This window comes from Carlito syrichta, unplaced genomic scaffold (genome assembly GCF_000164805.1).
Source record: "Carlito syrichta isolate Samal-C Ts95f unplaced genomic scaffold, Tarsius_syrichta-2.0.1 Scaffold303338, whole genome shotgun sequence".
Classification (NCBI taxonomy): Eukaryota; Metazoa; Chordata; class Mammalia; order Primates; family Tarsiidae; genus Carlito; species Carlito syrichta.
In genome coordinates, this window is record NW_007247434.1 from 28,654 (window position 1) to 52,334 (window position 23,681).

General features: G+C 37.1%; 1 protein-coding gene across 1 annotated transcript in view; it reads left to right on the top strand.

Annotated features, from left to right (window-relative positions):
* Window positions 1-604: 604 nt before the first annotated feature.
* LIN7A (lin-7 homolog A, crumbs cell polarity complex component) overlaps window positions 605-23,681 on the top strand; it is a 59,064-nt gene continuing 35,987 nt past the window's right edge. Inside the window, exons 1-2 of the mRNA XM_008058433.2 lie at window positions 605-672; window positions 3,169-3,378. Coding sequence (XP_008056624.2) covers window positions 613-672; window positions 3,169-3,378 — 270 coding nt within the window. The 5' untranslated portion in view covers window positions 605-612. The remainder of the gene's footprint in view (window positions 673-3,168; window positions 3,379-23,681) is intronic.

A 23,681-nucleotide genomic window follows, 5' to 3' on the forward strand; every position in this document is an offset into this window, starting at 1 on the left:
ACCAAACTAGTTTTTATATTTGATAAATATGGATAGCCCAATTTAAAACTTATGAATACCAGCCTGGGCAACATAGCAAGATCTCATCTCTACCAAAAGAAGCAAATTTAAATTTAAAAAAAAAATTAGTGTATGCCACTACACAAGTGTAGTGGCATATGCCTATTGTTCTAGCTACTTGGAAGGCTGAGGTGGGAGGATTGCTTAAGCCCAGGAGTTCGAGACTTTTTAAAAACAATTCTAGAGATTGCAGGGAATTACTAATGGAAATGTTACATCAATAGGATCATGAAATTATCTGAGGCGAGTCATGATCGTGCCGTTGCACTCTATTCTGGGTGACAGAGTGAGACCCCAGAGGGGTGGGGAAAAAAATTATGAGTAAAAGTGATTGCTTTCTCTTCCCCAATCACCGCCTCAAAAAAAAAAAATAGTAGATAGTTTTGGTTCAAATAATCAGGATAATTGATAAAGACCTATTTCATTTATGGGTATGATAGAGAACTTCTATCCTACAGTGAAATATTATTATCTTATCTGCAGTAAGAGAATTGATATTCTTAATGTTCTTACAAATTCTTTTTTATGTGTACATTTTAGGTGTATCAATATATGCATGAAACGATAACTGTGAATGGTTGTCCCGAATTCCGTGCAAGGGCCACAGCAAAGGTAAGGCTTGAGTAACTTTAAAAATATACTTGACCCCAGTTATGTAGTAATTGATTGTGCGCGTGTGTGTTTCAGGTATTCTCGTGTGTACACTGTAAGAGAATTTAGACATCAGTGGCAGCCCAGAGTCTAGAACCAGTACTACTTCCCAGGTAAAAATTCTAATGGAAAATTGAACGTTTCTGCTGCTTCTGTAGCTTAAGAAAAGAGAATGATTTCATTAAACTCAGTAAATGTCCATTTGGCACAAGCAAATCTACTGGTTCCTTGTATAGAAATACTATATGGTTTTCTGACACATTCCTCTGACCCAAAAGAACCCATATCCTATTCAGTGCATGCAGATTTATCTCCACCAATCTAAAGACTTTATTTAAAGTAGACACAAAAAGAATCCACCAGTATTTCCTGATCTAGGATTCTTCTATATATTCAACTGAGCAGTGAGTAACTTACTAAAAGAACATGGCATTGACTTAAAGAGAAGGCCTTTTGTGGGAATACCCTGTTTGCATTTTTAAAAACAAATCTAGAGATTGCAGAGACCCTACTAATAGAAATGTTACATCAATAGGATCATGAAATTATCTGGAAAATAGACCATCAGGAAATAAATTTTAAACTAATATCACTGATGCAGTTCTTACTTTACAAATACACAAATGTTATAATAGATACATGACTTCTTTTAAATATTTTTTATCTTTCTAATAATGTATAAGAAATAAGAACCATTGAAACTGATTAGAATTACTCATTTAATTCTATTGTGTTATATCACCTCTTGTTTGATTGCTCTCCTGGTTTTTTAGTTTTAATTCTGTAACTGAACACTGTAGATTTGTAAGTTTTTTTTTTTTTTAAACTCAAGCCAAAAGAGGGTATTATGATCATTACATCATGCTTTGCTTGTACTGAAGTGGAACACAAACAGAAAAATGATCCCTACATGGTTTAATTAAGGGGAAAGTGAATTATGTAGTGTTTTACCATTCTCATTTCTTATTCATGTAGAACAGCAGGATAGCAGCATAATGTTGCAATAGCACAATATTTTCTGGTTGTTTCTGGGCTGTCTGCATTGCATCCATGTCAGCCATTAAAATCTATGCATGACAATGAGGTTTGCATGAGCAAATGCATGTAGCTAAAAACAAGCCATTGTTTTCATATCATTCACTATCTTTCACCAAATGCAGACAGTAGCATAATGCTAAATTGATGTGATAATGCTGTGTGTGGAAAAGAATGTACAGCAGTTGGGAATAAATATTTTCACAGTGCTGAACAAGTCACTTTCTAGTAGGCACCTAATCCACTGTGGTTAAGGTGGGTTAGTGAAAGTGAAAAATAAGCTGGGCTCGGGGGCAACTTGGCGAGACCTCATCTCTACAATAAATTAAAAAATCAGCCGTGCGTGGTAGCTCATGCCTATAATTCTGGCTACTCGGAAGGCTGAGGTGGAAGGATCACCGGAGCCCAGCAGGTAGAGGCTGCGGTGGCTGGGAGTGGCCACTGCACTCCGGTCTGGGTGACAGAGTGAGACTCCAACTCAAAAAAAAAAAAAAGAAAGTGAAAAATAAGAAGCAGACAGAGAATCCTTTCTTGATAGAAATGACTTAGATGTTGTTATTTATTTCCCTGAGGGGGTGGGAACTAATGGTAAGTTGTTTTCTTGAACTTATTTAAATAAATAAATTTATGAATTTAAAAATAAACTTGTGTCCATATTAAACGATGTTTTATATGTCTAGGTATAAAACCATGGACTGTTCATTTTGCCTATGTAGTTATAATAGTTGAAATATTAATGTATAATATAGGGGAAAAATTCTGTGCCAGAAACGATTTCTTATAAAAACATGAAATATTGGTATGAAATAACAATAATCTGTTTGAACTTTATTTTAGCTTTTATTCTCTTTTAAGCATCCTCAATTAAAAAAACCCACTTAAATTTACTTAGCCTGTCGCTTAGCAATCGCAAGATTACATATGTATTCAGAAGTATATACACATAAAAGTGCCCTTCAATTTATTGAATAAATATTTGTGAGCTTTTATGTGCAAGCACCAGATTAGACTGAGTGTCATACAAAAAAGTGCAAGACATAGATCTCTACCCTTAATGTGTTCATAATCAACATATGTATAAAAATAATTATAGTAGATAATCTATCCAACAAATCTATTTGGAGGACAGAAATAAGAGGAATTGCATCTAGCCACTCGCATCTGGGAAGGATTTTTATGAAGAAAAGGGATTTTTATCATAGTGAATAAGTTCTAGAAAGCTAGAAATAGACAGGTGGGGCTTTACCAAAGAAAGAAGTCATAGCTGGCATCTAAGTGGAGAAAGTCCCTCTTTTTTTGTATTTTTTCTTTCTCAGGAGAATGTTATAAAAATGTGAGAAGTTGCTTGAGCTACCCACTGCAAAGCATGTGATTAGCCTTATATCCCTGGTTTTATTACCAAAAGACCTTTTTTTTTTTCAGGCAACAGTTGCAGCTTTTGCAGCTAGCGAAGGCCACTCCCACCCTCGGGTAGTCGAACTGCCAAAGACTGATGAGGGCCTTGGTTTTAACGTGATGGGAGGAAAGGAGCAGAATTCCCCCATTTATATCTCTCGCATAATTCCTGGAGGGGTAGCTGAGAGACACGGAGGCCTCAAAAGAGGAGACCAGCTGCTGTCAGTGAACGGAGTGGTATGTTTATAAAACCAAATATTTTCTCCTTAAGCCTATTCCTTTATATCCCCTGCTATTACTGAGGTCAATGTTGAACAAATAATAATTTTGTGTCCAAACAGCTTCCTAAGCATTGATGGGTATTAAATCTATAAAAGCTGCAATATTGTTGTTTTATGTCTCATTTCATCTTGTTCAGTTATGAAATGTATCAATTAGTTGGAAAGTTATCTCAAGAAATTATCCCAACTGATAGAATTTCTCCCCATAATACCTTAGTTGAATTAGCATTTAGAAGAACGTAGTAATTTCAGGACATTTTTTACTTGAAGTTAATATAAGCAAATATAACATTTTTTTTCTAGTGGCAACTTTCCAATATCCTTTTTTTTTTCCTCTTGTTTTATTATTTATTTATTTATTTCAATTTGTATTTTAAAGATGTAGGGTACAATTCAGGATTATGTATACAAATGGTCATTATACAGGTAAAGTTTGGGCCTCACTTTGGTACCCACTTCACCTGGTTTGAGTTCAGGTAGCCTTATTGATAAAGTGTCCACCTTCTTCTCCATCCCTGGCAGTTTCTCATTACTACAAATCCCTTTCTTTTTTTTTTTTTTCTTTTGAGTTGGAGTCTCACTCTGTCGCCCAGACTGGAGTGCAGTGGCCACTCCCAGCCACTGCAGCCTCGACCTGCTGGGCTCTGGTGATCCTTCTGCCTCAGCCTTCCAAGTAGCCGGAATTACAGGCATGCGCTACCATGCCTGGCTGATTTTTTGATTTATTGTAGAGATGAGGTCTCGCTGCCCAGGCGGGTCTCGAACCTGTGGGCTCAGGCAATCCACTCACCTTAGCCTCCCAAAGGCGTGGGATTACAGGCTGAGCCACCGAGCCTGGCTACAAATCCCTTTCTTGTGATATCGTGATAATTGCCCAGAGTCCACTTATTAGTTAGAACATGTGGTTCCTTGTTTCTGTGATAAATCACTGAGTATTATAGATTCTAAATCTATCCAAGTTGCTGTGAAGTTCGTAATCTTGTCCTTCTGTATGGCTGCGTAATATTTCATCGTGTATATGTACCACATTTTAAAAAATTCAGTCTACTTTCAATGTGCAGGACAGTTGGTTCCATGTTTTTGTTATTGTGAATAGTGCTGCAATAAACATTTTAAAAATGAAGAAAGCAGCTAGGTATGATGCTTCAAGCCTGTAATCCCAGCACTTTGGGAGACCAAGGCAGGAGAATTACTTGAGGCCAGGAGATTAACACTAGACCAGGTAACACAGTGAGACTCTATCTCTACAAAAAATTGTTAAAAGTTATCCAGGCACGGTGGTGCCTGCCTGTAGTCCCAACTACCTGAAGACCAAAGTGGGAGAATAACTTGAGCCTAGGAGGTTGAGGCTGCAGTGAGTGATGATGGCACCACTGCACCTCAACCCAGGTGACAGACAAGACTCTGTCTCAAAACAAAACAAAACAAAACAAAAACACAAAAAATTAACATACAACTCCTCACTTTATAATGAGGAGTTTTTCATTTTAATTACAGAGGAAGGATAATTTTAGTGTTTGCATAATAATAACACAATTGAAAAAGGCTAATACATTCATGATTCTTTAAGCTAGGTCTACAGCTATAGTATAATAAAAATACAATAGCTTCTCCTAGAAAAAGTTTGATTACATGACCTATTAATCATATATGCCTTATTCTTCAAATGAAATTAAAATAAATTGAAATATGTAACATTTTAAGGTGAGTATTAATATACATTTAAAAAATTCATATTCCTTGGATGTCACCACTTTCATGTGTAATAATGAGTTTTTTAAAAAATAGCTTCATATGAAATGAATCATTTTCTCCCCTTTAACTTCCACACCAACCATGAATCACCTAACATATAAATTTTAGAACTATAAACAGGAACACATCAATGTTTACCTTTCCATTAACCTAAGATCTTTTTTCCAAGAACTTAAAAATTTTATTATATAAACTAGATTTGGATTGTTTATGGCCATATTGATTTATGATTAAAACATAGTATCCAAAATAAAATGCATTTTGAATGTGATATTTTATTGGTAACTATGGAGTGAAATTATTCTGTATTTATATCTTGAATTTTGTTCATTTTTTCTAGCCTGATCAGTAGTATTATAGAACCCAAAACTGTTCATTCAGCTCTGCTGTTCTCTAAGGTATATCAGAATTATCAACCCATGAATGTCCCTTATCACTTCAGCAATTCCAGTTACTATTTACTTTCTTCTGTGGAATAATGCTTTGAGATAAATGTTTTATTGACCTTTAGATAATTATGACTTTTTCCACTTAAATACCTATAACTGTTTCAACTGATAACTTAAATTGAATTTTCTGGTAGAAGACTCTGGAGCTGGGTCACACAACTATGTCACAGTAATCGATGCCTCTGAGGATCAACTTGTGATTTTCCTGAATATATTATATGAATCAAGAGAAGGTACAGGTGCAAAAACAGTATGATAAGAACAAACAAAAAAATCCTAACTCCATTAATAGTAATTTTAATTATATAAAGCGGCAATACATATGTATGAAATACATTTTATAGGTGGTTGACTTTGAACTTTCTATTAAGGGAGCTGAACAGTCCTTGTTTAATACATTTGCAGGGAACATGCTATAGGCATTTCACAATCATGCATCCATTCCTTGCATTGGTCTTGTGAGGTACCTGGGAGGTGACAGGGAGCACTGGAGCAAGGAAATCAAACACCTACGTTTCTACCACTCAGTATTCCAATGATTAGGGATTTATTTTCCCTAAACCTTAATTTTCTTATCTGGAAGAGGGGAATAATAACTAATTCGAAGGTCTCAGGTGAAGATTAAAGTGAAGCAAAATGTTTGTTGAGAAGTGTCCACTACTAATTTGGACACACTTTTGATAAGTAAGTGTGTCTACTGAAGAAAGTTGAGCTGGGACAGAGTTAACAATAAAAGTAATACTGCTTTTGCTAGTTATGTTAAAGTCTTTTTTCATCCCTCATCCATCAGACACAATGTACACTAATGGGGGTGACCGGTACACTTAAAACCCAGACCTCTTAACCACTATATAATGCGTCAGTGTAACCAAAAACCATTTGTATCTCTAAAGCTAGTGAAAAAATTTTTAAGTATACCTTAAAGCAAATTCTACTTCACTTATAGGCATACGTTAGCAAACATTTATTAGCAAGAAGGCAGTAATTGACTCACAGCCTTTTCCATAAATTTGATGAAATTCCAAGTCTCTGTTTATTCAGATATTCTAATCATAACCTTGGGAAAAAAAAGTTCACTGGAGGCAAATGAGACAATATTTCAGGGTTAGGATCTTGTTACCATTTTAATCTGCATTAGACAACCAGAAATCCTATTAAACTGACAGTTGAAAATAGGATGATTTAGTGAACAAACTTTGGCCATTAATCCTATGGTACAGGCTATGGGCCTCACTAAGATTTCTATACCCTGTTTAAAACTTCAGTTTTGCAAATTAAGTTCCATTTACAACATTTATCTTGCTAATTATTGGGACACTGATTTCACTAAAGAAAATCTATTTCAGACATATTTTTGCTAGTTTGTAAAACATCACTTACTCATTGAAATAGGTATAACAAATACTCTTACAATAGCCATCTCTAAGCTGGGTGGATTGGCATGTGCCTGAAGTCCCAGCTACTCAAGAGGTTGAGGCAGGAGGATTGCTTGAGTCTAGGAGTTCAAGGCTTCAATGAGATCATGATCATGTTACTGCAACACCAAGGTGACAGAGCAAGACTTATTCAGAAATAAAACAAAAATAGCCACTTCGAGAGTGTTGCCTTTCCTATATAGTGCTGGCTAACCACCCTAGACTAGTTTCTTATGCTCCGAACTTTGGAGCTTAAACCATTGCACATCTATATAATTAAACTATATTTTACAAACTACCTATTTTTAAGCTTTTACAAGTAAGTTATGCACATTTTAACAATGCCTAATATTTATCAAGTGTTCATCAAAAGGTAGTTTTCTGTAAATGAGAAACTTGGTGACATAGTGACTTGTTCATAGTCACACAAAGATTTGTTAATCCAATTCTAGAAGCCTGGGCTACAACACCAAGTCCAGAGGTCTTTTCAGTATGAATAATTCCAGTCAGGTAGTAGTATTTAATGAAAAAAATTATTCTGTAGTAGAAAGGCCAAAAAAAAGAAGAAAAGACTAGCAAATGACCAAATGGTTTCTATTTCTACTTTGAAATAAGGTTCTACCGTTCGGAGAGATTAAGGAGGAAAGATTTTCAGAACACATCTTTCTAAACTGAGAGCAAATTTCAGAAACAAATGATGGGGAGTTGAGGGGCTGAAGTAAATGTTAAGTATTCTAGTATAGATTCTCTGAAGAAAAAACCCAACTGTCCACTTAGAAAGTAAATAAATTATTCCATGGACCTTTAGGCATCTGAAAAAAAGACATGTAAAATGATGTCCTGATTATCTTTGTTTATTTGTTTTTGTTTTGAGTCGGGTCTCACTCTGTTGCCCAGACTGGAGTGCAGTAGCATGACCACAATGATCACAGCTCATGGCAGCCTTGACCTCCTGAGTTCAGGTGATCCTTCCAGCTCAGTGTCTCTAGTGGCTGAAAATACAGGTGCGTGCTACCATGCCTGGCTGATTTTTTGCAGAGACAAGGTTTGGCTATGTCATCCAGGATGGCCTTGAACTTCTGAGCTCAAGCAATCTTCCCACCTCAGCCTCCCAAAGTGCTGGGATTACACGCATAAGCCACCACTCCCAACCTTTGTTTATTTTTATGTTTTTTTAAATATCCTGCACACATTTAGAAAGAATAAGTCATGCTATCTGGTAAAAATATATGTATATATTAATATAGAACTTAACATGGAATGTTAGGTAATAAAGTGTGATTGAAAGGGGATAGATCAATACATATAAATAAAGAAAAGATATAGCAATTAAGCAATTGATTTTTTTTGTCTCAGCTTCTTAGAAGTCAAAACAGAAGGCAACTCACACCAGCTCAGCTATCGTTGAGAGAGATTTTTTTTTTTTATATCCCTAGACACCAAGAGAAATTTCCCATGGGATAATTACAAATGAGACATTGAATCTCCTAATAATACAATTTTATAGAAAATACAGAGGCCTTTTGTGTGACTATTTCTATGTCAACCCTTAGTGAAAATTTACAGTTGAGGGTGAAGTTAAAATTTAACATTAATAGAAGGTCAAAATGTTACAGTTAGAATTTATATCTTTCTAATGATCTCCTTTTCACGCTTTTATCCTCAAGTGTTTTCTCAGCAATTTTGAGAAAGGACTGAAGGACTTATTTATAAAGGTTGCAGCCAATGTGAGGCCAGCAGGGATAGTAAATATATTTAGTGATAGAGTCAGGATATAAAAATCACAGTAGAATGGTATAATCGGCCTAATTTAATAAGAATCTACATGAAGTCCTGTTCTCATTCCCAGACAACTAGCTACATATGTGCAGAATCAGGGAGCAATAGTTAAATATCAAAGCCTGGAAAAAAAACAAAAGCCCTGGGAAATTTTAGTGAATTTTTTTGAGATGAGAAAATATAGTTTATTCAGAAAGTAAATTAGAGGGAGAGAGAAGATTCACCTCCCTAACGTAGGGAAGGGGGCCAAGCTTAAGAAAACATGACCTGGCCGTAGCTCAAAGAGCATATGGCCAAACCATAGCTTAGCTAGACAATAGCCAATTTTCGTTAATTTCAAGAGGAATATAAGGCAAGGTGAGGGAGAGGTACAAAAAAATAGGTTAATATGACTATAGGGACAGTGACACAAATATCGTGTAAAGAACACAAAAAGAGATAAGCCCAGCTCTTGAGTGTGCTGTTCAGCTCACACAATAATGTACCCTAATCCTAGTTCCATCCTTGCAGAGAACAAAAAACTTATCCACAGATGAGAACTCTTGTATATGTTGAACATGTTAAGGAAAAGCATGAGTTGTTTAGGGTATAGAAGAGAATATTTAGGGGAATGTTGCCTAACTTCAACTGTCCACCATTGCGGAGGCACTGTGAAAACAGTGAAAAGTCACAGAAAAGGCAGATTTCAGCTTATTATAATGAAGAGCTTTTACATGCTTAAAGCTCTCTAAATAGAGGAAGGCTAAATCACAGGCAGTGTATGCCCGCCCTTGGAAGTTTCAATCAGAGAACAGAAGGCCACTTGACAAGAGTATCTCAATATATGTGTACCATTAGGATGATTAGAACAGTTGGCTCCAAGATCCCTTCTAAGTCTGACTATGTAATTCTATGTCTTCAAATGGAATTTTTCTGAGACTACTTTGTACCCCACTCCCCACACACAGACCACCGTATGCTCTGGGGAAGGTAAGTAGGCTCTGTCTACACTCTGTGTACTCTATTCATGAGACGTTTTTCCCAAATGAGAAGATTATAAATCTACTACAATATGCACCTTATTTATTTAGTAACTTATAGTTTATTGACATTATTTATACTATATTCTCCCATTTGTTCCTCAGAAAAAGAAAAAAAAAACAGTCTCAGGAAGTGGCCCGGCAAGAGTGTTTCCTATCTCTCTCTCTCTCACACACAAATGCACACACAGTCTCACATAAAGTGAATTTCAACCCTTACTGTAATCATAATTGATGCTTACCAAACATAATAACTGTGTATTTTTTTAAAACAAATCCTGGTGAAGTCTAAATAATCTCTGTGAATTGCACAATGCCAATTGACTTTTATACACTAGTTTCAGAAGATGTTAATATTGGTAGAAGCTGGACAAAGGGTGCATTGGACATCTGTGTATTCTTTTTCAACTTCCAATAAACCTTTACGTATTTCAAATTGTTTTTATGAGGGGGGGAAGTTTAAAAGAGTCAACCCTAAACATGGTGTCCTCTTGAAACTGAGAGAAAACACGTGAGAAACAGGAAGGTAAAGGACTGAACGATAAAATACAAGCATTAGCACTTCCAAATTATGTCATATTGAAAAGAAGCCTTCATCAGGTTCTAACTACTAATGTTGTTTTAGCGCACCATTGGTGGGAAAAACTCAGTTACCTGAATAAAACTGTTGATACTGTGTATGCATATTGCTAATTGATTTTTTTAAGCATAGCAGATGAATGAATGCAAGTGTAGAGGTGGAACAGAATAAATTGTTTTTCTAATCTGGCTTTTTCCCCATTTTTGTAAATAACCTATGCCAAGTTAAAGGTGAGTACTCACTGTCCAGATTATTTATGAATAGTGGCTGTCAGGTGTGGGATGAAGAGGAAACAAAAATTGGAACTCTGGATTTGAGCTCTGTGAAGCTATAACATTCCAGGCCTTATTCATCTGCTATCTGAACAAAGAGAAAATATAAAATCTTAATTGCTATGAAATACATTGCAAGATTTCTATGAAAATTTAAGTTTCATAATAACATGTGTGCTTTATTGACAGTGGTGATTTTTATTCATTGCCTTATCTCCAGTCTGAGAACAGTCCCTGTACATAGTCAAAGATCCTTGAATATTTGTTCAATGTTAGGCACTGCTGTAAGCACTTTACATAATAAACTCATGATTTGCCTTTAATGATCTTTAGTGGTAGGTGCTCTGATTATCAGTCTCATTTTCCAAATAAGGAAACTGAGGAAGAGAGAGGTCAAGTAACTTGCCCAAGTTCATACAGCAGAGCTAGAGGTCCTAATTCAGGCAGTCTGGCCTTATTCATCGTAATTTAAAGGTAAATACATACCTTTACCATTAATACTTCTTAATACTTGCCATTCATTCTTTGATATGTGATGCAGACAAGAGCAAGTCTTCTTGGCCTTTGTGGGTTTCCATAAATGCATTTTAGTGGACAAGGTTGTTTTTCTCAGCTATATTCATAAGAAACTTTGCCTTTTAAAAAGTTGAGCCATTCCTAAAGATAGTAATGTTTTGTAAAGTAAATTTACTTTCATTTCAGTGGTTAAAAGTACTGAGGTGCTCTGAAGATTTCTGTATGAATTGCTCCATACTTGCCCAGCCCATCATTCTACTGGCACCACACACCAGAGTGTGGCCTAAGTAGCCATCTTCCCTAGCTGATGAAACCAGCCCTTGTCCACAAAGCACTCTGTAAAATCACTGAGGCCTTAGAGGGGAGCAGGTGTCGGCATAAAGAGGGAAAAGGCAGAGCCTGAGACCCTACAGACTTGGCTCGAAGATCCCCGACTTAATTTTATGGTAAGAGGCCTCAAGCAAGGATTTTCTCACATCCTCTTCCTGCCTAGAAGTCGTTAGCAGATTCTTTACCTTTCTCAGCAGCTGAGTGGGAGACTGTTTGGGTTATAATTAAATAGGAGCGCAAGCTGGAATTTCAGTTAAATGCTGAAAATTTTTGTTCTTACGATGACATCGTGTGACACTCCACTTTGTGAAGGAGCTAAGAAAAGTACAATTATGCTGTCTTATCCCAGTCACTTTCAGAAGAGCACAAACAACACTGCGTGATCCAGTATATTTTGCAACACTAAGCAGGCCATGTTCTAGTCCCCTTCATTCTGAGTTGGCTCATGATAAGAGATCTTTAAATTTAAAAAGCAGTACAGGAGAATGTTGTGCTATCCCAGTAGCACAGGTAACAATAACTCACAGGCTAGAACTGCTACATTTGCACACTGTGATTTTTTTTTTTTTGAGTTGGAGTCTCACTCTGTCGCCCAGACTGGAGTGCAGTGGCCACTCCCGGCCACCGCAGCCTCGGCCTGCTGGGCTCTGGCAATCCTTCCGCCTCAGCCTTCCAAGTAGCTGGAACTACAGGCGCCCGCTACCACACCCAGCTAATTTTTTAAAATTTATTGTAGAGATGAGATCTCGCCAAATTGCCCGGGCAGGTCTTGAACCCACAGGCTCAGGCAATCCACTCACCTCAGCCTCCCAAAGCGCAGGATTACAGGCTGAGGCACTGAACCCAGCTCACCCTGTGATTTCAACTTGCAAGAATGGGCACCAGTCTTTCACACATTAATAGACTAACTTGAGCTTTGAACATACACTGAGATTGTGCTGATAAAACTGACTGAAAATGCTTCAGACTTGTGCCAAAACAAGCTCAAAGTTAGTTGATGCTAAAGTACAAGTCTCAAAATGAGGAAAGCATTCCCACACATGGGATCAGACTGACCTAAATCTCTATTTAGATTGCTGGTAATGGGTATTCAGCTATTCAATTTAGTTACTGGTGATGTCTCTCTCATAATTGTTTTCACCATTTGTTTGTGTTTACCTTGTTTTTGTGCTGTTATTTTAGCAATGTGTTTCATTCATTCAACAATTACCTGTAGAGCAATTACGTGCCAGCAACCAAGCTAAGCCCTGGATTTAGAATGGTAAACAAAACCGAAGGGCTATAACCCTCATAGAACTTTCTGCCTAGAGAAAAAGAATGTAATGATGATGATGATGGTGATAAATGTATACATATAAATGTTTATGTAACAGTGATGATATACTACCAGTTATATCAGCCTAAAGGAAATGCCCCGATGATTCTGTTCAGTTTCATACTGGTCAGAGTAATGAGATTTTTCACTCCATGTCTGTTAGTTTCCTATGGCTGCTATAATAAATTACCACAAACTTGATGGTTTAAACAGCAGAAGTTCATTTCACAGTCCTGATGACCAAAAGTCCCAAAACAGTTTCCCTGGCCCCAAACCAAAGAATCAAAAACAGGGCTGTGCTTCCTCTAAAGGTATGGGATGAAAAGGAAACAAAAGGTGCTAGGGGAGGATCCAATTCGTGCTTCTTTTAGCTTCTATTGACTGTTGTATTCTTTGATTTGTGACCACCTCTCTCCTGTCTGTTTCCATGGTAACATTACCTTCTTCTTATCTATACCAAATCTCCTTCTACCTCCTTCTTACAAGGATACTTGCATTTAGGGCCCATGAAGTCATGCAGGATAATCGCAACCTAATCATATCTGAAAAGACCCTTTGTCTATATAGAGTAACATTGACAGCTTCCGGGAAATAGGATCTGATATCTTTGGGAACTTATTCAGACTTCTACAATGTGTACATATCATAAATTCAGAGTGCTTACAAGAGTCCAGGGCTGTGGAATGGAACTCCTTGTTCACAAGCCATAGACATATTGGTTTTCTACTCTCAGAACAGGTCGTGCTGAGTATTTTCCACTCTAATCCCAGTTCTGACAATGTAAGTTCCTTCTTCCCCTTCCCACTTTGGGACTTAGCTACTTTTACTTTTGCCTATTCAGCCACTGAAGCCCTTCAAACTCTTCTTCTTCCTTTCCGTGGCCCCAATCTTATCTAATCTTTAATTAGAAAAAAAATTATATGTAAGCCTACAACCATCTCTGCCTTTCAACCTGGGGATTTCAGTTATTTTGGAGTCCGTTTTTGTTTCCAAGATGTAGGCTGAAGTAAGCAGAGGGGGAGGGGAAATGCACAAAGAACACAAATATATACTTCAGGATATAACACTGCCTCATAATTAAACACTGTGACAAGTGTTCCAGAGAAAAAAGCAGGAAACAAGGAGCCGTGTAATAGAACAAGAGGAACTACTTTTAATAGAATTAAGAATGGCCTCTTTGAAGGGTAACATTTTGACTGAGACTGAGGATAAGGAAGAGTCTGTCACTATCAAAAGAAAGAGCTTGTGTGGAAATCCCAAGGCAGAATAGTCCATGATTTCTCCATGATTTGTCCATGATTTGCTGAAAGAAGACCAGAATGACGACGAGGGAATGAACAGTGAGATAAGATGAGCCCAGAGAGTTGACCAAGAGCCAATCAACAGAGTTTTAAAGGTAGTTCCAAAATTCATTTTAATTTAAGTGCAATAAGAATCTCAATGTAGTACATAAATTATGAAATCTGGTGATATGCCAGTTTCTGGTACCTCCTGAGGTTATTCACTAAGAAATGAAATGTATGATACTTTTTCTCTGTTTTATTTTTTTTCTGCATTAAATTTTTCTTTCTATATCCTTAAATCACTCGATTAGGATCTGGCATATGATAACTTTAGGAGCAATTTCCATTTTTCTATTGTTATCTTACATGGAAATTAGACTTTTACTGTATTGTCAATTGATATTTTCAACATTTTAAAAAGAACTTACTGAATTTCAAGTTCTTATAGTTTTCTCAGAAGTTAACGTATTCTAACCATATTATGTTCATTTACTCTTTGAGACTCTTATTTTATCATATGTAAAACAAGAGCTCATCTAAAGATTAAGTAAGAGAAAACATGTAAAAGTGTTTGCCATTATGCTTATTAAATAGCCAATAACCAAATTTATTTCTTTTAAGCTAGGTAATAGTCTTACCCTATCTTACAATTTTGTCCCCATATAGAGTTAAACTCTAAGCTCAGTTTAAGTCATTCTTTTTGCTTTCTGTTTATCTTCAAGAGACAATAAAAGTCCCCCACTGAATATGCTAATTCTAGGAGGTAGTTGGGTCCCTGTCATTAGCTGGTTGACTGTGGGAAAATCATTGAAATTTTTGGTGTCTTTACATCTGCAAAACTGATGTAACAACACCTGTCCTATCTACATTCCCTAATACCTAATACCGTAGTAATTAGGATAAAAAGAGATAATAAATATAGCACTGGCAAAAATAAGACTTTACGTTGCCACAATAACACAGCATTATTGTTGTATATTATTATTATTATTACAAGCTTTTCACCAAACTCCTGTATGGGTCTCCCCGTGTTTCCTATTGTAAAGTCTTATTTACTAAAGCAGAAACATAAAGTAAATAATGATCCTTCTTCTGCTCCAGCTGAGAAATGTGTGGTTTATCTCAAATGAATAGAATATTTATCTTCACATTCTGTGCTGGCTCAAGTTCTAGCATCATTTGTGCTTTGTGGAAGTTACCAAACTTAATTGCTGTTATCGATTCAACCATTAGTGGAGAGGCCAATGATTCAATTTAAGCCAAACTTGCTTGGGTGGAACAGTCTTCTGATATATCAGTAATGGTCTATGAACTGCTTGCACCAGCCTAAAGCAAGGTTGGAAGGTTGTTAATATGCCACAGCTACAGAAGTAAACCTAGATAAATACAAGTCTAAGGGTTTATGCAATGTTCCATAATAGATTTTGATCTTGTTCTGTTTTGAAATATATTCTCAAAAAAGAAGGCATTGGTACAGATGGAAAACAGATAGCATATCATAAGCTACGTATGATAGCTAAAAATTTCATGTGAGATAATCAAACTCTAACTCAAATGCTAGTTGCTGAGTCTCGGATATGGGAAATGCAATGAGTTGTAGTGCCAGAACCCTGACTTTCTAAATTCAGCCATGAAGTATGGGCTGTTTTAACAGAGTTGCAAATGTGTCACATTGGACCATAGGCCTTTCCTCCCAGTTTTTCTTTCTTCTTCTCTCATAGGTATAGAATCATTAGTTACCTGCTAATTTTATTACAGCCAACCTTACTCTGAACCCAGCCATTCTGTCATCAAAACATTTCTCAGAAGTCACGTTTTCTATTTATAGATGTACCTATTGTCACCAACAACTGTGTAAATACATAGCGTAGTTTAAGACTTAAGAAAATAACTTGGAATATACACCAAAGAAAGCATGAGACTTTAAATTTTGGAGTCAAAGCCTATATATGTAGTAATTATGTTTTTGATGGGACATGGATTGAGATCATTGCAAACTTGGGGTGCCCAAGGTTTAATTTCCTAGCATCAGCCTGTTCAACTCAGCTTTTTCATTCTGAATTCATCACCACATATACAGTAGTTATTATATATTCAGAAATCTAGTAAAATATGACATTAGGAAAGTTGAGGATTCTAGGCAGTCTCTGGGCTTCTGCTTTTGAAAGCAAAGGGAACACAACACTGTACTAAATTTGGTTTTGCAAAGGCATTCTCTGAAGTAGGAGTGATAAAATTTGACTATTATGGGATCCAGGGGGAGATTTGATAAGTGAAGAGAGATAATCAAGTGAAAACCCAGGCAATCTGTAGAAGAAATGCCCCGTCACAGTTCCAGCCAGTTATTGCCATTGGGGAATGTGGACAGCATGGCAAATAGTTCAGAATTGAAAAACAAACACCTTTTGCCTTTGTAAAGGAGATGGGAGGAGGTGATATATAATTGGGATCTTCAAGGATATCCTAAAGTAGTTACCTATGGAAATATTCGAGTGAACAGGTTATTCCAGCCAGAGGGAACAACATATAAGAAGCAACATGTTTGTAGCTGTAAGGACTGGAGGAATGGGCAGGAACCATAAACCATCATAAGAAGCCTGAACTTATCATCTGAAATTGGGAGGAAACAGTCAAAATAACATGACTTTCTTTGCATTTAGAAAAGTTATTCTGGCAACTGCCAGGGTGTGGGCTTGGAATGTGTGAATGGATGGAGGAAAACTGTAGGTGGGGAAACCAACTAGGAAACTCTTAGGAATGCTGGAGAGATGTGATGAATAACAATTAGAATGGAGAGAAAGGAAGTGATTTCAAAATTACTTTGGAGGTAACAGTGCTGTAACCAAGAACTGGTGATTGATTGGATGTACAAAGTGGAGGAAAGGAATTAGCAAGGAAGTCACAGGTTCTGGCATGGATCTTGCTTCTTGCTGATACAGGAGAAAAGCTGGTTAAGGTGAGCAAGTGAGGAACTCAGGACTCAACAGGGTATGGTGTCTGTGGGTCTTCCAAGTGAAAGTGTTCTGGGGCATAGGTTTTAATTTAGTTTTGCCTTTTGCAAGATGTAAGTTTAAAGTTAATTAACTGGCCAGACACAGTGGCTCATGCCTATAATTCCAGCACTTTTGCCTGAGCTCATGGGTTCAAGACCAGCCCGGGCAACTTGGTGAGACCTCATTTCTACAATAAAGCAAAAAATTAACCAGGTGTGGTGGTGCACACCTGTAGTTCCAACTACTTTGAAAACTGAGGTGGAAGGATCACCTGAGCCCAGCAGTTCGAGGCTGTGGTGGCTGTGAGTGTGCCACTGCACTCCAGTCTGAGTGACAGACTGAGACTCTGACTCAAAAAATAAAAATATAAAAATAAAGTCAATTAACTGAGTTCTATCAAATCAACAGCATTTCAAAGTAGAAAACTTTTTTTAAAAATTCTACTGAGTAAATTTTTAAATTACATTTGTCAACAAGAATTTTTCACTTCTGGAATTGTTGATATATTGAACGAGATCATTGGGATAATTCTTTGTCAGAGAGACTGTTCTATACATTGTAGGATGTTTGCCCTGGCCAGTAACATGCTCCCTTTCAGTTGTGACAATATAAATTTTTTTTTAATGTCAGCCAGGATGGTGGCTCACACCTGTAATCGCAACACTTTGGGAGGTGGAGGCAATAGGATTACCTGAGTTCAGGGGTTTGAGACCAACCTGAGCAACATGGAGAGACCTCATCTCTAAAATAAATAAAAAAATCAGGCCAGACTCAGTGACTCAGCCTATAATCCCAGCACTTTGGGAGGCTGGGGCGAGTGGATTGCCTGAGCCTGTATGTTTGAGACCAGCCCGAGCAACTTGGCGAGACCTCGTCGCTACAATAAATAAAAAATTAGCCGGGCATGGTAGCCCGTGCCTGTAGTCCCAGCTAGTTGGAAGACTTAGGTGGAAGGATTGCTCGAGTCCAGCAGGTCGACGCTGGATTGGCCATGAGCATGCCACTGCACTCCAGCTTGGGAAACAGAGTGAGACTCCAACTCAAAAAAAGTGAATAAATAAAATAACCTGGACATGATTGGTACATACCTGTGGTTCCAGCTACTTGGAAGGCTGAGGTGGAAGGATCACCTGAACCCAGCAGGTCGAGGCTGCAGTGGCCATGAGCATGCCACTGCATTCCAGCCTGAGCGACAGAGTGAGACTCCTTTAAAAAAAAAAAGTGTCCAGAATTGCCAAATGTCCCGAAAGGTAAAATCATTGTTGGTTGAGAACCATTATCTCAAACTAAATTAGTCAATTTTTATGAAAACTGTTGCAAACCAAATAGTAGCTACAGTTTTAAAGTCTAAACTTGCATACATTGTACACTGTGTGATGTATATAAATAAAATGGACTTTTATCAAATCAGAGCACATAGGGAATTTTGAAAGTGAGGATCATTCCAGAAAATAGGCTTCATCTAAGGCATGTCCCTGAATGGAGGGATCTGTGAGAAAAACCACAGTTGACCCTAATTATCTTAAATGACAAAAGCAAAGTGATTGACAGCTTGCTATTATTAAATGTGTCATCGAGTCTGTCTCTGCAGGCAAACAGTATGTAAGAATATGACTTTAAATTCTTCAATCAGACTACCAGTAAGATTTATTAACCATGAGCCATGCCTGGCATTGGGAAAGGAACAGTTTGTAAAAATATACATAGATCATACCCAAAGGGACTTACTCTTATCTAATTCTAGAAGCATCAAGTTAAGTTTTTTATAAGTAGAAATGGCTGCATTGCTCGTAATTGGCCTCAGTTTTAGCTCTGGGTGATTTGTAGAAATATTGTGCCTATATGTCATAAACAAAAATATGACAAAGCCTCATCATTCTTCCCTTCTCCCTAAGTCTAGAAGATAGTGTCTACGTGACCACTCAATAAAGCCTGTAACTAAAGCCACAGGGAGTCTGAACGCTCTCTCTCTCAGCTTACAACAGATCTAAAATGAGGTTTGCCACCAGGCTGCAGGGTAGACAGCTGCTTATTCTGAAATTCCCCTTATTTTTGTGTCCATGATCTGTTTAACTTTTAAAATCTCAAATGGTAATTATTATGTTTCTCTGCACTTTTCAGCAATGAAAGAGCAACTTTTTAAAAAAATCACTGTCCATGCTGTATCAATTTTGACACAGCTAATGACCACAGGAACCCTCAGTACACACAACATTTCATGAGTCGAAACTGGCAGGAGTCATGAAAAGCCATATGTTGTTGGTTATTAGATCACATGTCATTTTGTGACGACAGTATTTGTAATTGTTTAAAATATGTTTTCCCCCAGTTGTATTGAATATAATTTTGCTCATATTTGGGGTGTTTCACAAAGAAACCCAAGCACTTTTAATCTGCTTGGCCCCTAATAAATTTGTTTGGTTTTTTTTAAAGAAAAGTATTAAGAATTGAATTATGTACAACTGTTACTATATATGTTTTGTTATTTTTTAAATAAAACAAAATATAGTCATTGAAATTTCCTCTGATGCACTTTCAACTATTGATAGGAATGTGAGACTTTGAGTCAAATGATTAACTTTAGCTACCTTTGTTGTGTTACTTTGCCTAGATTCAAATACATTTATGTGCTTTCTCTAATGGATAAGCTTTTCAGTTACTCCACCAAAGCCCTAGTTTGAGAGATGTTAGAGCGATACATTGGCAAAATATCCATAAACACCTGGTAGCCAGTGCACATGTGGACAAACAAGGTTGTATATTACTTCCTGCACATGATTATTAAATCATTGATTTCGTCACTTAGCAAGTATTTATTAAGTTTTATGTTATAATATTTTAAGCAGTCAGGATTCTTTAGTGGAAAAAAAAGAGAGAGAGAGAGAGAGGTCCTTACCTTTGTGGCATTTACATTCTAGTAGGACAGATAAACAATAAACAAAATAAGTAAGAAAACACATACAATGTTTGATGATGGCAAATGCTAACGAAAAAAAAAAGAAATCAGTGCAGTGTAAGGAGGATGTAAGGGAATGAGCCACATGGGTATCTAGAGAAGAACATTCTATCCAGAAGAGAGTCAAGATGATGTCTCTAAGATGGAAGGGCACTAGTCTTCTGGAGAGGCAACAAGGAGGACAGTGAAACAGGTAGAGTGAGGTGAAGGGAAAAGGAGATGATGAATTCAAGAGTAGTAACTCACACACATTTTTAAAATTTTTATATTTTTTGTTCATTGAAAAGTATTTAACTTTTTAAAAATATATCTTTACTCTCTGTCTATATATATACCACTGATTAAAATGGTCATTTAAAGATCCTGGCCAGGGCTGGGCATGGTGGCTCAGCCTGTAATTCCAGCACTTTGGGAGGCCAAGGCAAGAGGATTGCCTGAGCCGAGGGTTCAAGACCAGCCTTGGTAACTTGGTGAGACCTCATCTCAAAATAAATCACAAAAACTAGCCGGGCATTGTGGCATGTGTCTGCAGTTCCAGCTACTTGGAATGTTAAGGTAGAAGGATCACCTAAACCCAGCAGGTCAAGGCTGCAGTGCCACTGCACTCCAGCCTGAGCAACAGAGACTCCAATTTAAAAAAAAAAATCCAGGAATTTGAGCCAGGAACAGTGGCTCAAATCTGTAATCCCAGTAGTTTGGGAGTCTGAGATGGGAAGATCACTTCAGCCCAAGAGTTCGAGACCAGCCTGGACAACGTGGCAAGATCTCATCTCTAAGAAAAATAAAAATCAGCCAGGCATGGTCATGTGGGTATGAGGATTGATTGAGCTTGGGTGTTCAAGGCTGAAATGAACTATGGTTGTGCCACTGCACTCCAGCCTGGGTGACAGCAAGACCCTGTCTCTTAAAAAAGAAGAAAAAGAAGAAGAAAATCATATCCCCAGACATTAGGTTTATAAATCAAGCAGGCACCCTCAAGTGTGGTAACATTGATAACAAAAGTAATAGAAAAGGTTTCCTTCCAGAGCTTTCTGACCAGGCATTTGCTATAAAGGTACTGGGTCATTTATTTCTCACTAAATCCCCATATAGCTCAAACTAATTTAGTGTAATTTGTGGAGTTTGATGAATAATTTGCTAACTTCTTTTTTTTATTATGTTTAGATGGCATAATACAGTTTCTGGACATATAATAAATACCAAATGAATGTTAGTGTTTATAATCAAGGCATCTTATAATCCAGGCAGCAGTCATTGCTTTAAATACAAAATTATTAGTTTTTTGGGTTTTTTTGAGTTGGAATCTCACTCTGTCGCCCAGACTGGAGTGCAGTGGCCGCTCCTGGCCACCGTAGCCTCGACCTGCTGGACTCCAGCGATCCTTCCGCCTCAGCCTTCCAAGTAGCGGGAACTACAGGCGTGCGCTACTATGCCCGGCTGAGTTTTTGATTTATTGTGGAGATGAGGTTTCACCAAGTTGCCCATGCGGGTCTCGAACCTGCGGGCACAGGCAATCCACTCATCTCAGCCTCCCAAAGCACAGGATTACAGGCTGAGCCACCAAGCCCGGCTAAATTATTAGATTTTTAATGAAAAGTGACAACATATTTACGTTAGGAAATCGTTGATGAACATCAATCATCATAAAACTTAGATATTGATTCATTCATTCATTTGGCCTGGCATTGTTTTAGTCACTGGTGAAATAAAAGGTAATTGCTCCGATTTCACTTACAGGCAAGAAGAAATAGGGAAGGAAGCAGATTATCTTTGCAATGTAGGTTATTTTTATAAATAATGATAAGCTTGGGGTTCCATGAGATACTACCGAGGTAGCATATAGCCCAAGCACTGGGGTGGGGAGAGTTGAACAGAGACAGTTCCCCCGTAGGTAAGTAGGTGTTGGGCCAGGTAATGGAGGTGGTGAAGAAGGTGAAGGAGCCACCCACACAGAACACCACATGGAAGCTTCCAGACACTAGAAAACATTGTGAGTTTTTCTGTTTGGACTCGTGCGGGTAAGCAAATGAGGGTGAAAATGTAAACTGAGACCAGATCGTAAAGGGTGAGGTACACTAGACTGAAGACTTTGAGCAGTACAATGACACAAAATTTAGAATGATTACTGTGATCACAGTGTAAAGAGTGGTTTAAAAAGGGCTGGAATTAGAAGCAGGGCAGCTAGGCACGGTTAAAACTTAACGTTTAGTGAGAGAAGATGAAGATCTCATTAAGAATTAGTTATGTCTGGAATAGTGATGTTTACTTGTTTGTCAAAAAACATTATTATTTGGTGGAATGGGAAGAGGAACAATAATAATAATTGTACCATAAAAGAAATGCAAAGCCAACTCATTTCATTTTCAGTAAAAGTCCTAGGTCGACTGATGTGTAACTCCCGATGGAATCTCCCATTTATCAAGATCGAAATCATTGCAGTTTTTCATCTCAGGAGCCCATTGGAGGAAAAGCAAAAATTTAAACATGAAGTATTTCCTAATCCTTCCTCACCATTTCTCAAACATTATTCCCTGAAAACATGGATTTATAGCACTTACACTGAAACATGAATGATCGACCAGGCCGTATAACTGATATGCTGGCACCGGCAAATAAACCACTGAGAAGAAATGAAGGAAGGGAACACTTAGATTTGAGTGAATTAACCATACCAGGAGAAAAACCGTTCAGTTATGATTGTTCAAACAGAATCTCAGTGGCTTTCCATTCCATGATAACTGGGCTTTTGAAGCTCCCACAGACTGTGCTTCTCCATAATTTTTAGGGTAATTTAGCTAAAATCTCTTCATTTTACCTGAATTACTCAGCCAGTTCCACTTGTATTTCTTTTGCTCAAATTATTTGAAAACTATGCTTTGAAGTACTATTAAACAAAATTATATTTCATTGCACCTCAGTCAATTTGTTCTAAAGTGGCATTTCCTTTCACTTTCCTCATGATTCTGAGTTTTTATTTTAAAAACATACAAGAAACATGTGAATGCATTCTTATAAAAATTTTAAATAGTTCAGTGTGAAAGACTAAAATCAGATTTTTAAAAATCCCTTTAATCATTTTCCTCACATTATTGCAGTCCCTTTCTCTCCCCCCAGTGCAGAAACCGTATTATAGTGAGCAATCATCTCAACACTTTTCTTTGTATTCAAGGACAAATGCACACATTTATTTGTTTATTTATTTATTTTTAGATAATACACATATGACACAGTGTAGGGCTGTGATTAGGTCAGGCCCTGAAGACAGATTTGTTACCCATTATTATTGTGGCCATGAAAGTCTGCTTAACATTTTTATGTCTCAGTTTCCTCATATATAAAATAGGAATGGTAACATATCTTACCGTGTTGTTATGAAGAGTAACTATTTCAGTATATTTAAACCAGTAAGAACAATACCTGACAGTACATACTCAGTGAATGTTAGCTACTACTACTAATAGTAGCAATAGTATTAGTAAGTTTTTAAGTGCACTAATATTTATATATATATATAAATATCTTTTAAAAATCGACTGTATAATATTCTATGGTATGTGACGATGGTTAATTTAACCATTCGCCTATTGATAGGCATTT